This window comes from Manacus candei, unplaced genomic scaffold, assembly GCF_025592945.1.
Source record: "Manacus candei isolate 608988 ecotype Guabito, Panama unplaced genomic scaffold, ASM2559294v1 h1tg000048l, whole genome shotgun sequence".
NCBI lineage: Eukaryota > Metazoa > Chordata > Aves > Passeriformes > Pipridae > Manacus > Manacus candei.
In genome coordinates, this window is record NW_026138096.1 from 6,240,370 (window position 1) to 6,261,665 (window position 21,296).

Here is a 21,296-nt window from a genome sequence, read left to right on the forward strand (position 1 = left end):
AATAGAAAAAATAGAAATAGAATATTATATTTTAGTTGGAAGGGAGCTACATCAACCATCTGGTTGCACTGCCTGACAAATTCAGGACTGACCAAAAGTTAAAGCATGTTATTAAGGACATTGTCCAAGTGCCTCTTAAGTATTGACAGGCTTGGGACATTGACTGCCTTTCTGGGAAGCCTGTTCCACTGTTTGACCACCCTCTTGGTAAAGAAATGCTTCCTAATGTCCAATCTAAACATCTCCTGGAGCATCTTTGAACCATTCCAGCACATCCTATCACTGGGTACCAGGGAGAAGAGCATCTCCCTCTCTGCTTCCTGTCCTCAGGAACCTATAGAGAGCAACGAGGTCGCCCCTCAGCCTCTTTTGCTTCAAACAACACAAACCCAGTGTCCTCAGCCACCCCTCAAAGCACAGGCATTCCACTCCTTTCTCCAGCTTTGTTGTTCTTTTCTGGATGCATTCAGGGACCTTCCCTTACTTTTTAAGTTGTGGGGCCCAGTACCACACACAGCACTCGGGGTGAGGCTGTGTCACCTCTTCTGCCCAGTTGGTCATGCTGTGTTTGATGCATCCCAGGATGGGGTTTTCCTTCTGGGCTGCCAGGGCTCACTGCTGACTCACACTGAGCTGCTGTTGGCCAGCACCCCCAGATCCTTCCTGCTCTCCAGCTGCTCCTCTCCCCATTTATACTCATGCCCAGTGTTACCCCATTCTAGGCACAGAATCTGGCTATGGACTTGTTAAATTTCATCCCATTAATCATAGGCCAATGCTCCAATCTATCTAGATCCTTCTGCAAGGCCTCCTGTCCCTCAAGAGGCTCAACAGCATCCCCCCATTTGGTGTCATCAGCAAACCTTCTAATGGGGCATTCACTCCTGTATCCAGATTGTTGATAAACTTATCGACCAGAACCGGCCCTAGGATTGAGCCCTGAGGAAGCCACTGGTGACTGATCACCAGACAGATCTAGTCCAATCCACCACAACCCTTTGAGCTCTGCCCTTCAGCCAGTACTTCACCCAGCACACCATGAACCTGCTCTGGAAAACTTGTCCAGAAGGATGCTGTGAGGAAAGTATCAAAAGCCTTACTGAAAGCAACAAAACCTACATCTACCACCTTCTCTTCATCCTGGAGCAGGTGACCTTATTGCAGAAGGATATCAAATTATATGAACCTATGGTTACTGAGGCTGATGAGTGCATTGTTCATTAAATGCCTTTCAATTGTACTCAGCATGATCCTGTCCATAATCTTTCCAGAAACTGAGGTTAGACTAACAGGTGTGTAGTTCTCTGGGTCTTCCTTTATGCCCTTTTTGTATACTGGAATAACACTGGCTAGCTTCCAGTCATCAGGATCCTCCCCAGATGCCCAAGACCTTTGGCAGATGATTGAAAGGGGTCCTGCCATAACATCTGCTGGCTCCTCCAGCACTCTGGGATGAATCCCACCAGGTCTCATGGATTTGTAACCATTCAGCTGATACAGCTGGTCAGGGGAAAGCATAAAATTGAATCCATGAGAATCCATATAAATTTTTAAAAAATGGCACTTAATATTCACCTACACTGAAAAGACAATGTTTGCAGACCTGCTCCTTACAAACTTCTTTTTAATAACTACTAACTCTCCCATCCTTACTCTGCTTTGCTTGTTCCTATTGCTGCATGGTGTTAAATTAACTTTTCCTTTCAAGCTAAATTGCAAAACACGGTTTGTATGACTGGTCGAATGAGAGCTGAGGATCTCCCCAGAGAAAAGGCGATACAAAAATATAACAGCACTGTCATCTGAAAAAAAATTCATAATTTTTACAGTAACTCGTGAAATTCTGTGTGTTCCTCCCACGGTTATTTTAGCTGTTATTTAAGTATGTGTGCTATCCCAGACAAACCAGAAGAGGAGCTTACCAAAGGGTGCACGTTTCAGCATCTCACAAAAAAGTGTAATCACTCATAATTCAAGTATAGCTTTACAAGGGACACTGATTTAAAACTGCTTTGTTTAAAGCAGAGAGGGAAAATGAGGAATTTTTCCAAGACGTTTGCTAAAAACAACTCTCAGGGCAGATTTTCACAAACATTTACATGCCTAAAGACACCTACTGGCATTTTCCACAATTAGGTGTCGGGAGTGCTATTAAAACCCAGACAACTATTTGCATTGTTGGGCAATTAAATGCCTCCAAACTCTAGCCCTCCATTACCTTGGAGAAATTCCATCACCCAGACACTTGCATATAAAAATGCACCATAACAGCTACGAACAATGCCATAAACCTCACTGATGCAGTAGTTACATTTGGTGCCAACCTACTGAGTAGGTCCATCAGAAAGAAAGAGGTACATACACAGCACACTAATGCTTATGCCCAAACACTGCTCTTGCTGACGGCTTGTTGTCATGTCACCAAGAGCAATTCTGCCATGTTAATGTACTTCAAGAACATCTTACAGAAGTATCAGCTACATCACATTGTTTTGTTCTTCTGGTAATTAATTCCTGGTAAGAACGGGAGGAGATCTGACTCTGAAAGAATGCTAAATCAAAAACAAGCAAATCCATCTTTTTATCATTAGAGTTATAAGTCTCATTTATCTCAAAATTCTGGGAGATATTTTGGGTTTTTTTGCAAAGAGCTCTGAATCTGGAACCATCCTATAGTAGTCACAAACTATATTTTAGATCACTTGTGCACAAGTTGTATGCAAGGTGTGTGCATAAACCCCTAACTATTTGGACATTAACAGCAGTACTAGAGTTAACCCAGGAAGCTACACGGTGAGCACAAGTCTGCTCATAGGATTATGGTTTGATTTCCATCATCCTCAGTTTGCTAGTGAAAGTTGAAGTCAGATGATTTTACATATTTAGGAAAAAGGTTTTCTATTTCTGTGACCTCCTGTTGTTCAAATGAGAAAGCTCTAATTTCTCCAACAGAAATGCCAACCCTGTAACTTGACAGGGAGGCACTACCAAAAGAACTAACCAGTTTTTGATAGCTGCAACACTATGGTTTCTCCTTCTGCTTCAGCCTCCTACATACAAAAAAAAAAAAAGAAACAGAAGCCTAAAAAGTAAAATACTTCATTTGTGGAAAGCCTCATAGGATAATTGAGTTGACATTAACAAAGGCTATTAGTGCAAATTTATATACAACCATCTAGCTATTCCTAGTTGAAGTTACTATGACATACACAAACACATGTACACAGAGAACCATGTGCATGCACAAATTCAAAGCCTCTTTTCAACCCAAAAAGCATTTTTTTTCAAATTGTGATTCCTCTGTGAGGCCAGCAGCAACTTGATGACCTTTACTATTGTGTCAAATCCTTACCCATGCTACAAGTCCCAGATTCAGTGCAAACAGTTTTGATCAACGCACAGAAAGACAGCCTTTGCAGAGACCCTAGGTAATATATTCTCCTGGTAAACAGATTTTTACAACAGAAATATTGTAGTTTCGTTATATATTGTCATGGAAAACACTGCATTTCAATGCATCAGGGAAGGTATGCGCATTTTAAATATTAAATATAAATAGGCACATAGCAAGAGATTTAACTTTGCAAGTCCTCCAGTGGAGGATCCTTGACTGAAGAACAGTCCAGTTTAAATAAACCTGACCCCAGGAAGCCCAGGCCATTCAAGTTATACTGAGCATGTGTTTACAAAGTAGATCACCCCCGTTCACTTGTCAAATAAGAAAAATCTTTTAAACTTAGAATCTCATAAGAAATGCTTCTTTTCCTTTCCCTTCAGAAATAAGCAAGGTGGATTAACAGAAATATACATCTGAGCACAGGACAGATGAGAATGGAAATTGTCAACTCTCAAACACATATTTTTTATTTGAGAGATTTCTGATATTTTACATTAGTATTGAGGCTACAGTCAAATAAATTTATAGGTTAAATTCTGCCTCAAAAACAAACACCCATCTCTTATCCTAAGTCATTTAGTGAAACCCTCACTGGCACAAAACTTCCAGTCACCAGTATAAATTATGACGTATATCTAAAAATTTGGCTGTGATATTGGATCTTATGAAGACACGGTCAAAAAATCATAATACCCAGGATATCATTCCTGGTAACGTCTGGAAGCCAAAGCTAATATGTTATCAGAAAAAAAAATTGTTTTCTTCATAAGTACACTTCCTTGTTAGTCTAGTGTCACTGCCATAACATTTTATATAACATTTTGTTTAAATAACATTTTATTTAAATAACATTTTATTTATATAACATTTTATACCAGGACAAATAAAAATAACAGAAGAATTACATAGGCAATGCAACATGGGAAACCAGGTTTTGAATCATACATGGGAAACCAGGTTTTGAGTCATACAGCCTAACTGTACAAAACCAGGATGCCACAGACTCGTGGTTAAACCTATTTTACAAGATAACATCCTGTTGTGCCTCAATTCTGTAGCATCTCTGGAAACATCATCCTCTTACATAGAACTGGTTTTATGTTTTTAGGGACAGCAGAGAATTATTCAATGAAATTTTTAGATGTAATGTGGATGCTCTGCTTTTGATGCTGGTTGACATTCGGGATATGGGTTGTGATATAAAGGACTCAGTTTTCAAAAGTGAATGTTTCTTTTCAATACCCTGATTTTAAAATATTCTATCTGAGAAGCCTGAGGCATGATTTTCAAAGGGATACATATGTTCCACTCCAGAAAAATTGCTAAGTATTACAGGTACTCAGCAGCTATGAATTCAAACTTATGGTTTGATCTAGGGTTTTCAAGAACAGAAGCACCCAAAATGGCCCTTCACATTACTGTGGCTTATAGATATAATTAAATAACTTGTTTGTGTGCTCTTTTCTGTATGCATACACATATGCATCCCTGACACTACAGCTTTTAAATCTGAGCAACTTTAGCCAAAGCTGCAGGATTCTTGATGAGGTATAAAGCTGAATTATCCATAAGTAAAGTTAAGCATGTCCATAAATAAGCATATAAATTGAACAAAATTGTGCCTGCAAAAAAGTAGGCACTGGATTTTCTTGCTTTTGTAAGAGTCCATTAATATATTAATAGAAGTTTTACCTGTTTTATACACTCAGATATATACATATATTTTATCAGTAATGTGTGTTTACATACATACATGTGCACATATGCAAACATATGTGCACACTTACCACACACACTTTCACATTCTCTTATCTACACACATTCAATTTCTTTATTTTTAAAGAAAATGCCACCATTTAATAAACACTGAAATTGGTTCCAGGTTCTCTATGATTTTAGAATTATAGAAAAAGGTAACTTACATATGTCACTGCATATGAAAAAAAAAAATCTGGACTCTACAACCAAATTAAAATAAAAAGAAAGACCAAACACACCCCTCATGCTACCAGCTTTCCAATTAGGAATCAAGATATTGGAATGAATCTGGTATAAATGCAAGAAGCAATGGCAGCATTTTGTGTGACTATTTCTTACAATTAGTGTGAATCTTTTGGAAGATGAATTAGTATCAATTTGTGGTGAGCAAAAAGTTCTTTCCTAGACAGGTCACTGCTGAGCCCCTTTCTTCTTCTGCTCCAGCTCCTGCAAACGTTCCTCCCGGCACTGGGCGTGCTGTGTCCCCACTTTGTGGGCTGTCTCGGTGGCTGCAATGTCAATCTGTGCATATCGGGATGATCCACTCCCTGAAACATCAAATGAAACCCTGTAAAAGACTCTGCCCCTCATATATTCCTGGGTAAAACTGGCACAGGGTTAAGTACTGAGACACTTCTTCCACTGATTTCCTGGATGATCTTGGCCTGGTCTTAAAGCAAGCTATGTAAAGCGAGTAAGATTATAACCATAGCTAAACAAGGCTTTTTGAGGTGCTTTGTATATCTACATATTTCAGCTATCGGGTTTTCTTCAAATAAGCACAAATGAACCCACTCGCATTTCTGCCCCAGGTTCAAATCTCCATTCCTACTACTCCTAGTAAATGACAAAATTGAACTCAGCATTCCCACTTCTATGAGGCTTCATCACCAAGCTACTAGTCAGTAAATGAACAACATCTGGTATTTGAACAGAAAACATTTGTGGCAGTTGGCAGAGTTCTTTGGATGGATTAGGCATCCTGTGAACATTTACCAGAGCAACCACCTTCAGCCTCAACCAGAATGACACTTTAGTTCATTTTTTGGCAATGGGGGGGGAGATAAAAGCTGCTCAGTCTTCTCTAGAGTAAAATAGTTCTGTATAGGTGCAGACATACAGGCTGCAGGCTGGGAAAACTTTAATATGAAAAAAATAAAGTATTTTATTTAAAGGCACCTTCAAAGTTGCACCATTTGAGCTTGAGAGGGTGGCTGACATTTAGGAAAGTTTATGGAATTTGACTCTTCATTCTTAATGCCTTGGTTCATTGTCTTTAAAATGAAGATAAAATATTTCAACAGGAGAACTACTTTTAAGTCTGAGAGAAGCTTAGAATTACTTAACTAAAACCATATAAACATTTAAAAAAAACCCAATGGGAAAAATCCTAGCATTTCAAAGTTTATAAAATTGCTGAATTTAAAAGTATAAAAGCTAAAATCTTAATAGCTGGAAACTATAGATGGAAAAACCATCAATACCAAATGTGAGCATTTAAATGCCAGATTCTGATTAGATGCTTTCTGTAACAAGGACTGCATCTCTAAATGTCAATATACGGTAGATATATTGCATGCTTATGTACTAATTGTTCAAGGTAAGCATTAGAAGTAAAATACCCAATCCAAAGTATTTTTTAAAAAATCAGATAATTGGGCTGGCTTTCTCTTTGTAGCACTTTCAAACATCCTCATGGACAGCGGATAGAAGAGTACTGTGTTCTGTTCTTAATCATTTGCTGCATGGCTCCAGAGTGTCTTCAGGAGCAAGCTGTACAGCTACACCCACAGTCCCATTTCTGAAGCCAAGCAAGAAAACTTAAGTAAGTTTAGTCCTAATACGTGGGATGAAAACCTTGAGAACACAAGCAAATTACTGTCTTTCAAACTCCACAGACATAGAAATGTTCACTTGAGAAGGAGCACATATACAATGCACCTGTCAGAGGGATGCAACATCTTATAGAACATCATTACTCAAAAATCTTTCCCAAAAAAAGATGCCAATTAAAAGAACTGCCTCACAAACATACCAGAGTTCAACTACCGGTTAGCAAAAGCCTGTGGGTAGATTATTGAGTCACTAAGGTTGGAAGAGACCTCCAGTGCCTGACTACTCTTTCAGTGCAGAAATTCTTCCTGATGTCCAACCTAAACCTCCCCTAGCAAAAGTTGGCACTGTGTCCTCTTATCCTGTTGCTGGTTACCTGGGAGAAGATACCAACCCCCACCTGGCTACAATCTCTTTTCAGGTAGTTATAGTGAGTGATGAGGTCTCCCCTGAGCCTCTTCTCCAGGCTAAACAGCCCCAGCTCCCTCAGCTTCTCCTTATATGAAATTAGCATTCCCCATGCCCCATGTGTTCTGCATTACTGTATCCTTTGCTGTTTAAATAATATTGTAGACTTCCTTACCTCTTATGCTTGTGCTAGGTTCTTGAAGTTCCAGTTCCATGTAATGAAGCTGTTTTTTGGAAGTAGGGCTGACAGGAATATTAACATAGGTAGCTGTCTCACTGTGGGGTCGATCTGATGTAGGGACATCAGCTGAATAACCTACTGCCCCTTCTAAAATAAATAACATGTTATAACAGATCTATTTGCAATGACTAATTATCTATTTCGTACAAAAACACACTGAAAGAAAACATTGAGCAGCAATAACTCTGCTTGCCAAACAGTACATTCCTCAGTGGTAGATGGGGCATGAGAAGACTACAGTTTATTCCTAAAAGATCCTGAGACACACTGATCAAGTCAGGATCTATGCAGAAGACCACAGACCAGGATCTTGCTGTGTTTTGGCAGAAAATAAACACTATGCAGACATTTCCCAATAACAGCAACATGTACAGCACTATCTCGTAAGGTTTCCAGCTCAGCTTAGGTTAGTGAAGCTTTATATGAAGTGATCTGTTCTAGGAAGATGCAAACTACTACATCATCTGCAAGACAGCAACCAAAATCACTAGAGGTTCAAAAAGCATATCCCAAAAAAGGAACTGAATAACTATTTCAAGTAAAGGGAAAGCAAGCTTGAGGAGACAATGTTGGCTGCTTTCCTGTACTGAATTGCAAAAGACAGGAATTATGTCAAGTAGGGACAGACCACGTAATATAAGACTTTCATTGCAGGAAAACACATAAGAACACTAGAGCAAATTCCACAGTTTTCTAGAAATTTCTAAAAAAGACACAGATTAACACCTACCAGGAAATAGATCCCATAAAGTGATTTTGACTCAGAGACAACTTTTTTTGTTTATTGGATTAATTCTAAAGACCTCTTCAAGCCCTACTTTCAGTTATTCTAATCTTGTCTGCCAGTCCAGTCCAGTTGGAGTCCTTACCCTTAAATGCTTTCTGCTCTTAAGCCAGCTGAAGACAAAGAAGTGCAGAGGAAAAATAGTATCACTTTCAGGTTCTCCCTTTCCATGAAGTTCTCCCATTAAGCCCTTCCTTGTTCCCACATAAAACTCATCTCAAAACTTTGTTTGTTCAAACTTCTGCTTTTCTCTTTTGCTGTTTAGACACTACTGGGATGTGAGTGGAAAAGCAGTAGAATATCAAGGCATTTTAGAGCATAGGGAAGAATGACTTCTTACATCCAAACAACAACAGCCATGAATAATCATTGAGAGAAACTTTTTCATCTCCTTGGAAGTATTAAGAATAGCAGAGATAGTTCATACAAAGTTAGGCAACAGTAAGGGCATGTTCCAGCATAATGGAATCTCCCCAGGCTTAAGCTGTCTAAATCAAAGGAGTCTACTATGCAGTCCAAAAATTTAAAAGCCTGCAAACTTGGCCAATTTTCCCACAGATTTTCATAAAGAAAATTTAGGAACATCCACAAAGTTTACAAGTAGTTTTCTGACAGCCAGACTTCAAGCTATTGTTTCAAAGCCAGATGTTAGGGAAAAAATGGCAAAATCAATGCAGAATCAAACAGAAGAAATTTTTATATCTTCATTAAACATCATTCGCAGAAATTATTCTGTCTAAAATATTTCAAAGGAATTTAGCCTGGCTGTGCCAAAAGGAATTCAGCAGAATCATACCACTGAGAACCTGCATCACAAATAGTTAGAAGTTGTAAGCAAATGACAATCTTAAGGGCTAATACAGAGTCATGAACAGCCATGAAGGAAAAGTTAATTTTTGGAGTCTTTCTGTACGCTGTTAAAGTGATGTAGCAGGAGCTTAAGTGAAGCATCCTCAAAGCTGGCTAGTATGAAAACTCTATAGAGCTAAACAGTTGACAGGTTTAAGGAAGTTGAATATCATACCTGATCCAGACAAAACAAGGGATTTTCCTGAGAACTAAAAAGCCACATATGGAGAATATTGTATTAATTGGTAGGTCTTTGTGCAAGAAAAACAAAAGAAACACACAGAAAAAAAGAAGCCCTTGGCAACTGCCAAACATTCTTCTCAAAGTGGGAAGAAGAAAAAAACAACCAAGAACAAAGTTTGGAAATTGGAATGGAAGGAAAGGAAAAGTCTTCTGTTGTTCAGTCAGTGTTGTCTTAATAGAAACTGTGCTTTCTTTGTAAGCATAGAAATACTTTGCATTTCATTTTTCCTTCAGAAAAAAACCAAAAGCTCGTTAGACACTAAAAACTGGCTCATATTTTTTTAAGATAAAGGTTTATTTAAAAAGCACAAAAGAGTCAAAAGCTCCTACTAAGAAAACAAGGCCCACACAGAGAGCCATGGACAAAGACAGTGCTTTCAGCAGTCTGTTCTGGGTGGATAGAAGCAGAAGATGCTTATAAGAGGGGTCAGAAGACCAATATTTGAGAGCATTGCGAAAGGAGAATTTGAAAGAAAAACAGATGAAAATGCATGGTTACAACATTCTGCATGCTTACATATGACAGAATTGGTAGAATATCATGATTTCTCAAAGAGAAAAGGGGAAAATGTAAGAATCAAAAAAGATAGTTAAGCAAGTAACAGGAGAAGAGTAAAGCTGAAAATTCAGTGGCCCTGACCTGATGGGGAAATGAAAGGGAAAGAGTATAACTGGGGAGGGAAGAAGAAAATTATATTTTAAACTGCCTTTCTTTTAGTAAGTGCTGTTCATATTTTCTACCCAATATAGGCACTGTTCTCAGAAATGCACAATAAATAACACAGAAATACAGCACAAAGTGTGTTTGTGAGAATGCACATAAAGCTGAAGTTCAAAGAGCAACACTTCAAAAATAAACACTTAAAAGAGATCTAAACAAAAACAAAAAAAAAAGAAACAAAAAGGAAAAATAAACTGGAGGTGTTAGTGTCCTCTGATGCAACTGACTGCAAAAATCTGTACTCACCAGGTTCCTCAGAGCCAGTTGGAGTTCCAGGTTCTGAAGGAAGTGTTAGCATCTCATATCCACCTTTAGGACCTAGAATACAGGGACACTGTTAATGGCTTTGGATTTAGGATTCTGTACAATATAATCAAAACCTATAATTTTCTGGTTTTGACTTGTAACTGTCTAAACTAAACAATCATACAGAATAATCTCAGAAACAGTGGTTAGTGTTGACTTTTCTGTAGTGGTGATGCCAGCATTTTCTAATGAATGTAACGCTAGGAAATAAACTTCAGGACATTTTTACAAGTATTCACACTGAAGGCCACTGAAGTCAACAGTGGGTTTTGCTGTACATGGATGTGGGAGCAGAGCTATCTTGAATGCGTGAATCAGGGAGCAGTGAGTGGGTGATCTTGGGAGCATCTGGAAGACTCTTGTTAAAATTCCACCTCCAGCATGATGGATAACTTCTTGATTTCTGACAAAGCTCTGTAGAAAATGCTTAAACTAGCCCTTCCAAAGATAACTTGGCTTTCCAAGTGCAAATCATCATCTTTACAAGAAGCCAGGTTGCACAACATCATTGGTCCTTCATGAGCACTAAGCTGAAAAAATATGCCCAGGCTTCTTCACGGTCTTGGACTCCACCCCAGTTCAAACAAGGCAAGCAAAAATGCTATGTCCATAGAATGAACACACTGTAATTAATTTAGTATTACAAACACACATAATTTTATCTGCTGGCAGTGTTCTTTTTCTCCATTATCATGAAAAAGTATAATTAAATGTGGTGGGTGTTTTTTCTCAGCATATAATTGTTAGGGTACAGGATTTCTCATGGCCTGAGGTGAGGGTTTTTTTGTGGGTGCCCTTTTTTAAGGTGCTGTCAGCATTTTACCACTGTGAATAAGATTACTGCTTATACTCTGACACTTATCTCATCTGTCACTGCCTCTTCTAAACTTATCCCATCTGTCAGTGCCTTTCTAACAAAAACTCTGCAAAGCAAAAAAAACCCAAAGAAATACATAAGCCTTACAATAGGGAATCAAATCATACTTTACCTTCAATATTTTCTGATATTTAAAATAATTTAAGTTTAAATTCATTTAAATTTACATGCACACACATACCTCATAATCACTTTTACTTACCAGCTTGGAGACTGTGCCCTCTATGCACTTTCAAAGACCCAGAAGCTGCCATGACAGAAGCACCACCTTATTTAAAGACAGAGATTCTAAATTCTAAATAGCTATTGCTATTATTAGGTATCTGCTGTGCATCAGCATTTTCAGTAGATGTTTTTGAAACAACTAGAAAAATTTCACTAAGAATTCCAAGTCATTGTAACTGAGTGGGGAGTTGCCTTTGCAATCCATAGCTTTAGCAACAACAAAATTTAAAGTGTTCATTAAAATCTGATCAGACTGGGTCCAAAACTTATTGAAGTGAATGAGAAAAACTGTATCATGCTTCACCATCTGTGTTTAGACAAGCATAAACTGGAGCAGGGGAAGGGTACACAAAGGATCTAAGCTTCCATAGGGTTCGAATCCAGGTCATAGCAGCTCTTGTGAAACACCTTCTCAGTGTTACAGCCAGGAAAGCTTTACCACAGACATGCCAGATGGCACAGCCACTCTCCTGTCCCCAGCCTGATTCATAGAATCAGAGAATCACAGAATATGCTGAGTTGGAAGGGACCCACAAGGATCATCGAGTCCCAGTCTTAGCCTGGTCCTGCACAGGATCATCCCCAAGATGTTCCAGGTGGAGTATTAAGAAAATTTGAGGAAACAAGAGCTAGCAACTCAGAAACCTACAGTGTGGTACACATGGGATGTGCTTTGTCTACATGCACACATTCCTTCTTTATTTACTAATCAGCATTACACCTTCCTGTTGGGTTAGCACTACCCCCATCCAGCCCTGCATCTCTTCTCTCCACTGCTGTCACTGTGAGCACCTTAATTAAGACGAGTGGCACTTACTTCCTCACATGAATAACTGTGAGGGAACTTCTTGTACAAGTAGATGGCACTGAACAGAATTCAGGTAGGAGGCTGGGCCTATGAGCAACCCTGCCACTGCTGACAGGGTGGCTGTGCCACGTGCTGCTGGGTGCTGGGGATCAGGTATAAAAATAATACTCTTCTAAACTGAATCTGAGCAGGTGAGACACTTCTCTGCACATTGTTTTTAAAATAGCATCCAAAAATTACCACAGTTCTTATGTAACAGGGAGAAATCATGTAAAATAAATAGTCTGAAATACCTAAGAAAACTGCATGGCCTGGGAATCTAAGGAAAATGTCAGTTTATTTTTTTTTTCTCCTGTATAAAGTATACATACTTTTTTTTTCTAAAACTAAGAATTTCCAAGCTTGTAAAATGAATCCTACAGTTTAATAAAATAAATCTAGAAAAATACAGATTATTTCACTCAATGAGGACAATGGATTAAAAAATAATAAAAACCTATTTCAGAAGTTAACAGCTGAACTAAAACCTTTAGTTTGTAGTCTTTGTGTACATAAGAGCATATATGGGGTAATCCAAGGCTACAAAAAACAAGTTTAAAGCATGCCATACTGAGAACCTGATTTTGTATTTTAACAAATGAGATCAGATTGTAGAACCTTTACACACTCTGGTGAGGACTTAACCACTAAAAATGCTATTTGAAATTTTGTTTTTAACAAGACTGCTGATAAAAATAAATGTAAAAATAGGACAGCCCCGGGGTAGCTGATTTACTTATATTTTGTCTGTAACTGATCTTCTTTTTTCTCACCCAGTGCATCCTATCTGTGCATTAAGAATGTCAGAATATGTTTTATGAAGCTAAAAGCCTTACCTTACTTTGAAGGAAGATTACAGCCTTAGGCTAATTCCAGCTTCATCACAAAGCAAGTGTGGGGTGAGGGTTTTTTTCTCCCTCAAAAAATCATTGCAATTCAACAGAAATAATTCCAGTGGAAATGTGGATTTTTAAGCAACATTTTTAGGATTTGTGAAGAGCACACAGGACAGGAAAGAAGATTTAAAATAATAAGATATTCCAATCCATTTATGGTCAAGTTTAAATTTTCCCATTCAGAGCTTATTTAGAACTATGTTAATGTTTCAGGATTTGACCTGTTGCATTTTCTACACTTTCAAATCTGGCAACTAACAAATATTTACATAGTCAAATCTCTCAGGGAATTTTTTCAAAGCTTTGAACTGCATTGTATAAACACATGTCAACAGAGATTGACCTAGATATTTTCTTCCTTCTTTACAGCTACCATATAAACTGGTTTGTTTCTTATTTATGACTCTTAGGATAAAACTTGCGGGAATGGAAAAAGCAAGTTAGCAAGACAATTTTCTGAGCAAATAAAGTATCCAGCAGGAAACAGATGCTCCCTTCTGTCATTCTTCTCATTTTACAAGGGATTATTAATAATATTTTTCTCAGTTTCCCCTGCCACCTAGTTCTATGAGGCTGACTTGCTCAAGTCTTTGTCAGAACTGAGTAGTTCATCATGAGAGTTTTTTCAGTTCTCCTTTCCTCAATGTGTAAGAGGAAGAAAATATTCAAAATGTGACAAAATTAAAATAATCTGCAGGATATTTTGCATTCCTACATATGATTAGAGTCAAAAGTCTGATGTAGCTCAATGAAGACAATCCCTATTTGAAATATTTGGAATATTTTTATAACTTTACAGTCATTGCTTTATGCCCACTCTTCAAAAATAAGCATAACAGTTTACAGCATATGTGCTACAAGAAAAAGCCACGAAAAAAAAAACTAGAGGGAAGATGGAATATATACTATACACTGAGCCCAGACAGTTTGTATTTTCAACTCTTGTGACCTATCATTCTGTGACCAGTGAGGAGACACAAGCAACACTACACTGCATTTACCAAGAGATCACTTCTCACTGCCCAGCTTCTACTTTGCCTTCATGGAATAGGTCACAAACCCTTCAGGTCTGGGCTATTAAATTTCTTGAGAAGTAGTCAGGACAGAAGACAACACCACATTCTGTGAAAAATTCCTGCTTCTTGTTGAATTAAAACTACATTTATTATGAAGAACTTTGACCCACTCAGCCAAGCAACATTTCCTCCTTTGAAAACAGATACCTTGTTTGAAAGAGCATCCAAAGGCTAGAGCAACTAATTGAGAGGAGAAATACTGCAAGTACACCAGGAGGTTTTTCCATGTAAATGTAATAAAAGACTTCCTGGTGCTGTATATTTGCCCTACAAAACTTCCCTGATTGTCCTCTTCAATTTTCAAAGTAATTCCACATATTTTCTGCTGTACAGATGGTATTATCTGCAATACAGAAAAGCTGAAGGGGATACTTTAAAAAACTTATTTGCTCTACAGATTTCACCATATTCAGAAATGCCTCCTGTCTCTTTAACAGAGCACGTCAGAAGGGGTGGAATCACTCAAAATTAGAAATGTTTTCAAATATTGCTCCTCCAAGATGCCTGTCTAGTGTGTTCAAGAGAATCACAGAGCATCTAACTACCTCTAGCTATTATTCATCTTCCCACACTATAAGGCCATTCCAGCCTAGCTTTCTATCCTTAAAAATGCAAAAGTGTTAAACTAGAATTCTTACCATTTTCCTGTGCCAGGAAACTTGGTGTCTGCTTTTTTGAAAAATATACCCTCAAAGCTGCTTTACATACTTCTAAAGCTCAGGATCTACACTGGTCAAGAATGGAGTTCACATAATGTGTTTCTTTAATGGAAAAAAAATCTGAAATAATCACTATATTTGCAAATAAGGTTCCTCACACCTTTGTGTTCTAGAAGACTGGGATATGTAATTTCCCCAGATTTCAGAGCCAGAGAAGGCATGGGAAAGCAAATCAGGAACACAGAATAGACAGGACTAGAGGGTCACTGTGGCATGAACTTTGCACCTTCTTTTACCCCCAAAAGAGGGAACAGGAACCTACTGGATCTGCTCAACGCAGAGGATGAAGCAGCAGCATTTGGCTCATTCACTAATATATGGTTTTCACCACAGTGACTTTTTCCTTTCCCCTCCTGGGGAAAGGCCCCTAGTAATTCAGACAATCATTAAAGTCGAGGTTTATCTCGTAAATGCAATATGTATTTTAATCAGCTTACTTTTTCAGAGCATCTGTATTTCTTCCGCTACATTTTGAGTGCACTTGTAGAATAAAGCACGACCAAGAAAGAACATGTCACATTATGACAGGGTTTTATTAATCAGTTTCTCATTATAATGATGCTCTTCTATTACAGTGTTTAGCCCTATAAGGTATGACATTACATATTTATGGTGGCCACTGCTCAGCACAGTCCTTTACTGGCTCAATAAAAATATCGGAGTGCATTAGGTCTTCCTATATCTGAAGAGCTGACAACATTTCCTGAAAAAAATTGTGAATTATAAATTGTTTTCAACCTAAACAACAATAACCACCATAGTATGGCCCAGTTTCTTCTTTCTCATTGCTCTCAATTAATTCCTTGAAAACTTACTCCTAAGCTTGGAATAGAAGTATCAGGCTGCATAGGTTTGCAAAAAAAAATTTTAAAAATGCACAGAAGAAAGTCTATTTTTCCATCATAAAAGATAAGCTGTCAGACAGCTGACGTCATTTCAGCACCTATCACCTGTTATATACTTAATTTTATTCTTTCTTTTTGTCTTCGTGCCTTGAGTCCCTATCTACCTAAGAACAATTTAATAGACATACAATGTTCATAATCAGAACATTCAGCTGACATTTCAGCTGAATTCCAATCCACAGCATTGTTTTATGTTTATTCCTTAATTCATCCTCTCAGAACATTTCCTATCAAGCATTGTGTAGGTTTGGTATTACAAGCAAAGTGGCTGTCAGAGAGCAAGAGTGTCTGTTGCAATGCTGATGAATTTGCTCCTGTGGAAAACAAAAAAAAAATTGAAAAGAAGAGAGAGAATTTATGAGTCACAAAACAATAACAAAGTGACTGCTTCCATGGAAGGATATTTGTTAGCTTATTTGCCCATTGAACTGTTGACTTTTGCAAAGCCAGAGCCTGTGACACAGAAGTACAGGGAGATCAGACCTCCCACTACAGATGTTTAATTGGAGTGTTGAAATACTCTGGGTTGGGCCTGGCTCCTGGGAATGGCCAGGCAACCATTTTCCCTGTGGGAATTGGGAAGGGACAAAAGTTTCTGATATACAGTGCATAGAGCTGGCATGAAATGGCTTCTCCAGGGATTGCAGTGTGTCCGTAAGCACTTCTGCAAGCCACTCCACTTCTCAACTTAGCTTCTCTAAATAGGAGTCTTGGGATTCAGACTGCTCAGTTCACATGGAGCGGGTTGGCAATTAAGGACAGAAATAGTGGCATTTCCCTTCCACACAAAACAGCCTCATGGTTTAAACATCATTCATAAAACGGGATTGTTTTGACATAGTTCTACTCAACTGAGAAAATACAATCATTTTGACGGAGAATATTCTAAGTAAGAGTTGGAGGTTCCTTACCTAAGCTGTTGCAATGGAATAGAACAGAGAACAAGATTTAAATAAGAGGCCTAAACCACAATGAGAAACAGCACAGCTGCTAGGAAATACATTCTTAATGTAAGAATAGCAAAGGACTTTGGATGATTTAAGGTGCATTAAGGAGTTTCATTGCAGAACATGCTAAACACCTGTCAGACACACACAGAAGTACATCCAAACCTCCAGGCAGAGGCTCTAGTTACACGACAGCTTCAGCCCTGTTTTTCCTACAATACTTTGATTTATAGTACCAGAAAGATAATGAAGATACTGACAAGCTCTTCATGCCACCATTTGGGAAGCAACGTGCTTTCGTTTCACCTCTCAGCACTGAACGTGCATCTCATTCACGATCCCTTAATTCAAAATATACAAGCAGTTCCTGAGCAAAAGACCTATATACATATCTCTGAAATTGCAATCAGAAGATCAAACTACAGAATTTCTCAAGCAGACATAAGAATTTCTGTAAAGGTCCCATGAGAAATTCTCACACAAAGTGTACCAAACTGAGGTGCCTCCAGAACTTAGCAGTCTCAGAAATCAGGAAATCTGAATCACATTTTTGAACCTCTATCCTGTCATAGTATTTTAAGGTCCATTATAACTATAAATGCAGCCTATTATACTTAAGAGCACACATTCTCACATCATACAACTCCAAAGAATCCCTTACCTCGATCTAGTACAAAGCTACAATAACAATGGGAATATTTTCCTCCTACAAACACAAGTAATCTAATTCATCTCTTTCTAATCAATATTTTTATTATTTATAACAAAGCCAACCAAATTATTTAAACCAGAACTAAATGATTCACACCTTGTTTTTTTCCATCTAGTAATACAATTCAGAATTGTTGCAGCATTTATGAACACTTTTCGGCTTGCCATTAGAATTAAACACATTTCTCTACAGTTGCTGAGGCTGTTGCTCAGCATATGTAACTAAAACTAGAAAGAGAATATCATCACCCACATTCACCACCAATAAACTGAAAAATATTTAAACAACTGATCCTGACTCTTTAACTCCATGTCCTTCTACAAAACCGAAATACTCAAGACCAAAAATATTGCATAGAATATGTGGGCACCTATAGCACAGGGAGGAATGAGTTTGCATTCTACAGTTAATTGAATAAAAATACTACACAGTCCTCTCTGTGATAAAAAAGAAACATGTTTGTGACTAAGTCAACGGCTGCACTAGCAAAACATATAACTGGGCATTGGGTTATTGTACAACCATTCATGGTAGTAGAGGTATCTTGCCATGTATAAGACAGGTTTTGAAAGTAGCAAATTAGTGAGCCCTTATGTTATCCTCAACAATGGATAATAGCCTCTCATAATAGAGAAACATAGAAAAGTTCTAATGATGTTTAGTCCAACAGAACTGTGTGAATGACTGCTCAGCACCCTGGCACCTTCAGTTAACAGCTTAGATTTAAGAGTCAAAGACTACAGAACTATTTTGAAAGCTCTGCAATGCCAAGTTCAATTATACTTGAAATCTTCACACATATACAAGAAAAAACTTTAAATACCTAAGGACAAGAAAAATGCAATGAGACAGAGAAAACTTCGGTTTCTTTTGGTTTTTTCTGAAACATAGTGTAGTGTTGAAGAATAAAGTTGTACTTGTATTAGAGCATTTGAGAGATGGAACCTCACAAAGACAGTTAAAAACTTCAGTCACTGGCTTTAGATGCTGCATTTGCCTTAACCATTTATACTTATTCCAGTAAGTGTTCAATTCTTTTCTCACACAATATTTTCCCAATGTATCAGGAAGGAAAACCCACCTACTTAAATGTCTTCAGTCTTGTACTTCTCTTTCTGTTGATACAAAAAGCTGCCCTGTATTTCTACAATTCCAATCTACTTAATGATAGGTTTTCTCAAAACAGCTAGCTCTCTCATATGCGTGAATAGACTAAGTTTTTTCAGCCATAATTGTTGCAACCATAATTAACTTGACACTGAAATTAATACAGAAATACTATTGTGCCCCCCACATACTGGTTTCCCTGTATTTACACACACTTTAATCATAAGTGCTCTGGTTTCCTTGGGTTGATTAGAAGACTTGAAACCTGAGTGCCAGAGGGAAAGATAAAATCCTACCTACACCTCTATAAATCAAGAGTAATTCCACTGACTCGAGTGGAATAACTAGAAACAAGATCTGCTAAATGCTTCTGGATTTTCTCCTGCTAAGATAGACAAAGGAACAGAGTTTCATATAACCTTCTCCAGAGACAGCTCCTGAACCTAGATATCTTACTGGATTTGTTCACACAAGTATCAGTCAGCTACACTGCTTTACATATTTAACAAGGTTTTTTAAAGTAATAAAGAAACCCAAGTACAAAGAGCTGTTGTTCTGTCTATCGGAAGCAGGAAACCTATGAAATTTAATGGATCTGATGAATTATCTGGCAAGGAATATATTAAGGAGTGTAAAGGCATTTAAGATATTAACCAAATTCTTTTCCCAGATCTCTTCAAAGACTAAGATGGAGATGTTACACAAAACCAAATGCTTATGAAATGTTATCTTTGGTGTAAAATGATAATTCAAAGGTGCCAGACCAGTTTGGCTACATTAGACAGGGAATTCAGATGACCAATACATCTTACTGATAGGAAGGTCTACAACACAAAGATGGTCAGTGTGTTACCTTTGCCTAAATAATTTTTCCAGACCCAGATACTCAGTGTCCTCTCATTAGTGATTTTTTTGGTCAATTAGTAGTTCCAATGACATGAGAGAAGTATCTCCGTGTCGCCTCTGGTAACATTCCTGTTGTTTTGTGTTATTTAGAAAACTGGCTATACACATACAAATAAAATTTCCTTTTGGTGTTAATATAGCCTAAAAAGAACACTTTCTTGGTGTTCTTCAAGTATGTAAGTAGAAAAAGCACTAAACAGCTTCATATAGAAACTGACAACCTTGAACCTCTTTAGATTAAAAAAAGGAAGGAAAAAACAAATATATTAATCCTTGCAACCAAAGTTACTACAGATTATAATGTATTTCATAATTGCCAGTCATGAATTGGAGCAGCAAAATCAACCACAAACAGTATATCTCTCAATATAATCTTTAGTTCTACTTCCATAAATTTGTTTTTCTTATCACAATTTGAGATTTAAACATTATCCTTTAACAAACCAAATAACTAAATGACTCCTACCTGATGTAGCTGGTAAGACTCCAGACTGTAATACTGCTGTTCCCTAAAGAAAACAGAAAATTTTAGAATGAAAAATCTTTAAAAGATATAGAAACTTGACAAAATATAGGAAGAATGGCAGAGAAATCACTTCACCATCATTAAAGTTTAACAAGTGGTTTAAAATCCAGAACAGATGCAAAGGTGCTCAGACATGAAGATGTTCAAAACACGTATAAGTTGAAAAACCTTAAAAAAGGTTTTGGGGTATTCTTGTGTACATGTCTTACACCCCTTAGAAAAGGCTAATGAACTTGGCTTTAGATGCTTTGCAACTGTAGCAGGAACGATGAAGCAAAAAAAATTAATATTGAGACAAAGAGGATATCAAGCTGGAGTAACAGGATTAACAGACGTAAATTAAGGCCAGGCCTATATTTGTTTAAAATGGTAGGTGCTGCGAGCAGACAGAAGCCTCATGTCCTCCTGACTCAGCCCCAAAAAAACAGCATAGAGCTTTCCTCACCTAAATATGCAACTTGTGACCTGTGATATCTCTCCATTTCCTATGCTTTCCTACAAAGTGGTGGCTTTTCCGACACACATAGGACTTTACATAGACATCACATACATCTTCTCCCCATATAGGCACTGTGTTGACTTCCCACACACAAAATAGATTATTTACTTATTATCCACCTAGAAGTTCAAGTCATACTATTTCCTGCACAACATTTCCTTAGGGAAAACACATTAAGATGTAAAGCTTATTACATGTGACCATCACAAAATACTGTCAGAGCCAGCAAACAGATCCAACTTCAGTTAAAGTTCAGTGGAAAGGCTTTCTTTGATTTTGATGCACCTTGCAATGAACCAGAAAAATATTAGAAAATATTACCCTGATACTGTTTCACCTAATAAAATGAACATTAAAAGAGTTTACTTGAACCAATTGGGGTGGGTTTTGAACCCTGCAACACACAACATACAAGATGTTTCTGCCTGATCCTGTTGCAAACATGGAACATACAGTTTCAGTATTTACTTGAGCTTTTACACTAGCTATATATTTTAATACATAAAACACTGAA

The 21,296-nt window shown here is 37.6% G+C and overlaps 1 protein-coding gene across 1 annotated transcript in view; it reads right to left on the bottom strand.

The window, feature by feature from the left end:
• Positions 1 to 3,897: 3,897 nt before the first annotated feature.
• DOK7 (docking protein 7) overlaps positions 3,898 to 21,296 on the bottom strand; it is a 58,536-nt gene continuing 41,137 nt past the window's right edge. The window contains 5 exon segments of the mRNA XM_051798346.1: positions 3,898 to 5,703; positions 7,572 to 7,724; positions 10,481 to 10,552; positions 11,620 to 11,685; positions 20,224 to 20,266. Of these exon segments, the coding sequence (XP_051654306.1) occupies positions 5,567 to 5,703; positions 7,572 to 7,724; positions 10,481 to 10,552; positions 11,620 to 11,685; positions 20,224 to 20,266 (471 nt within the window). The 3' untranslated portion in view covers positions 3,898 to 5,566.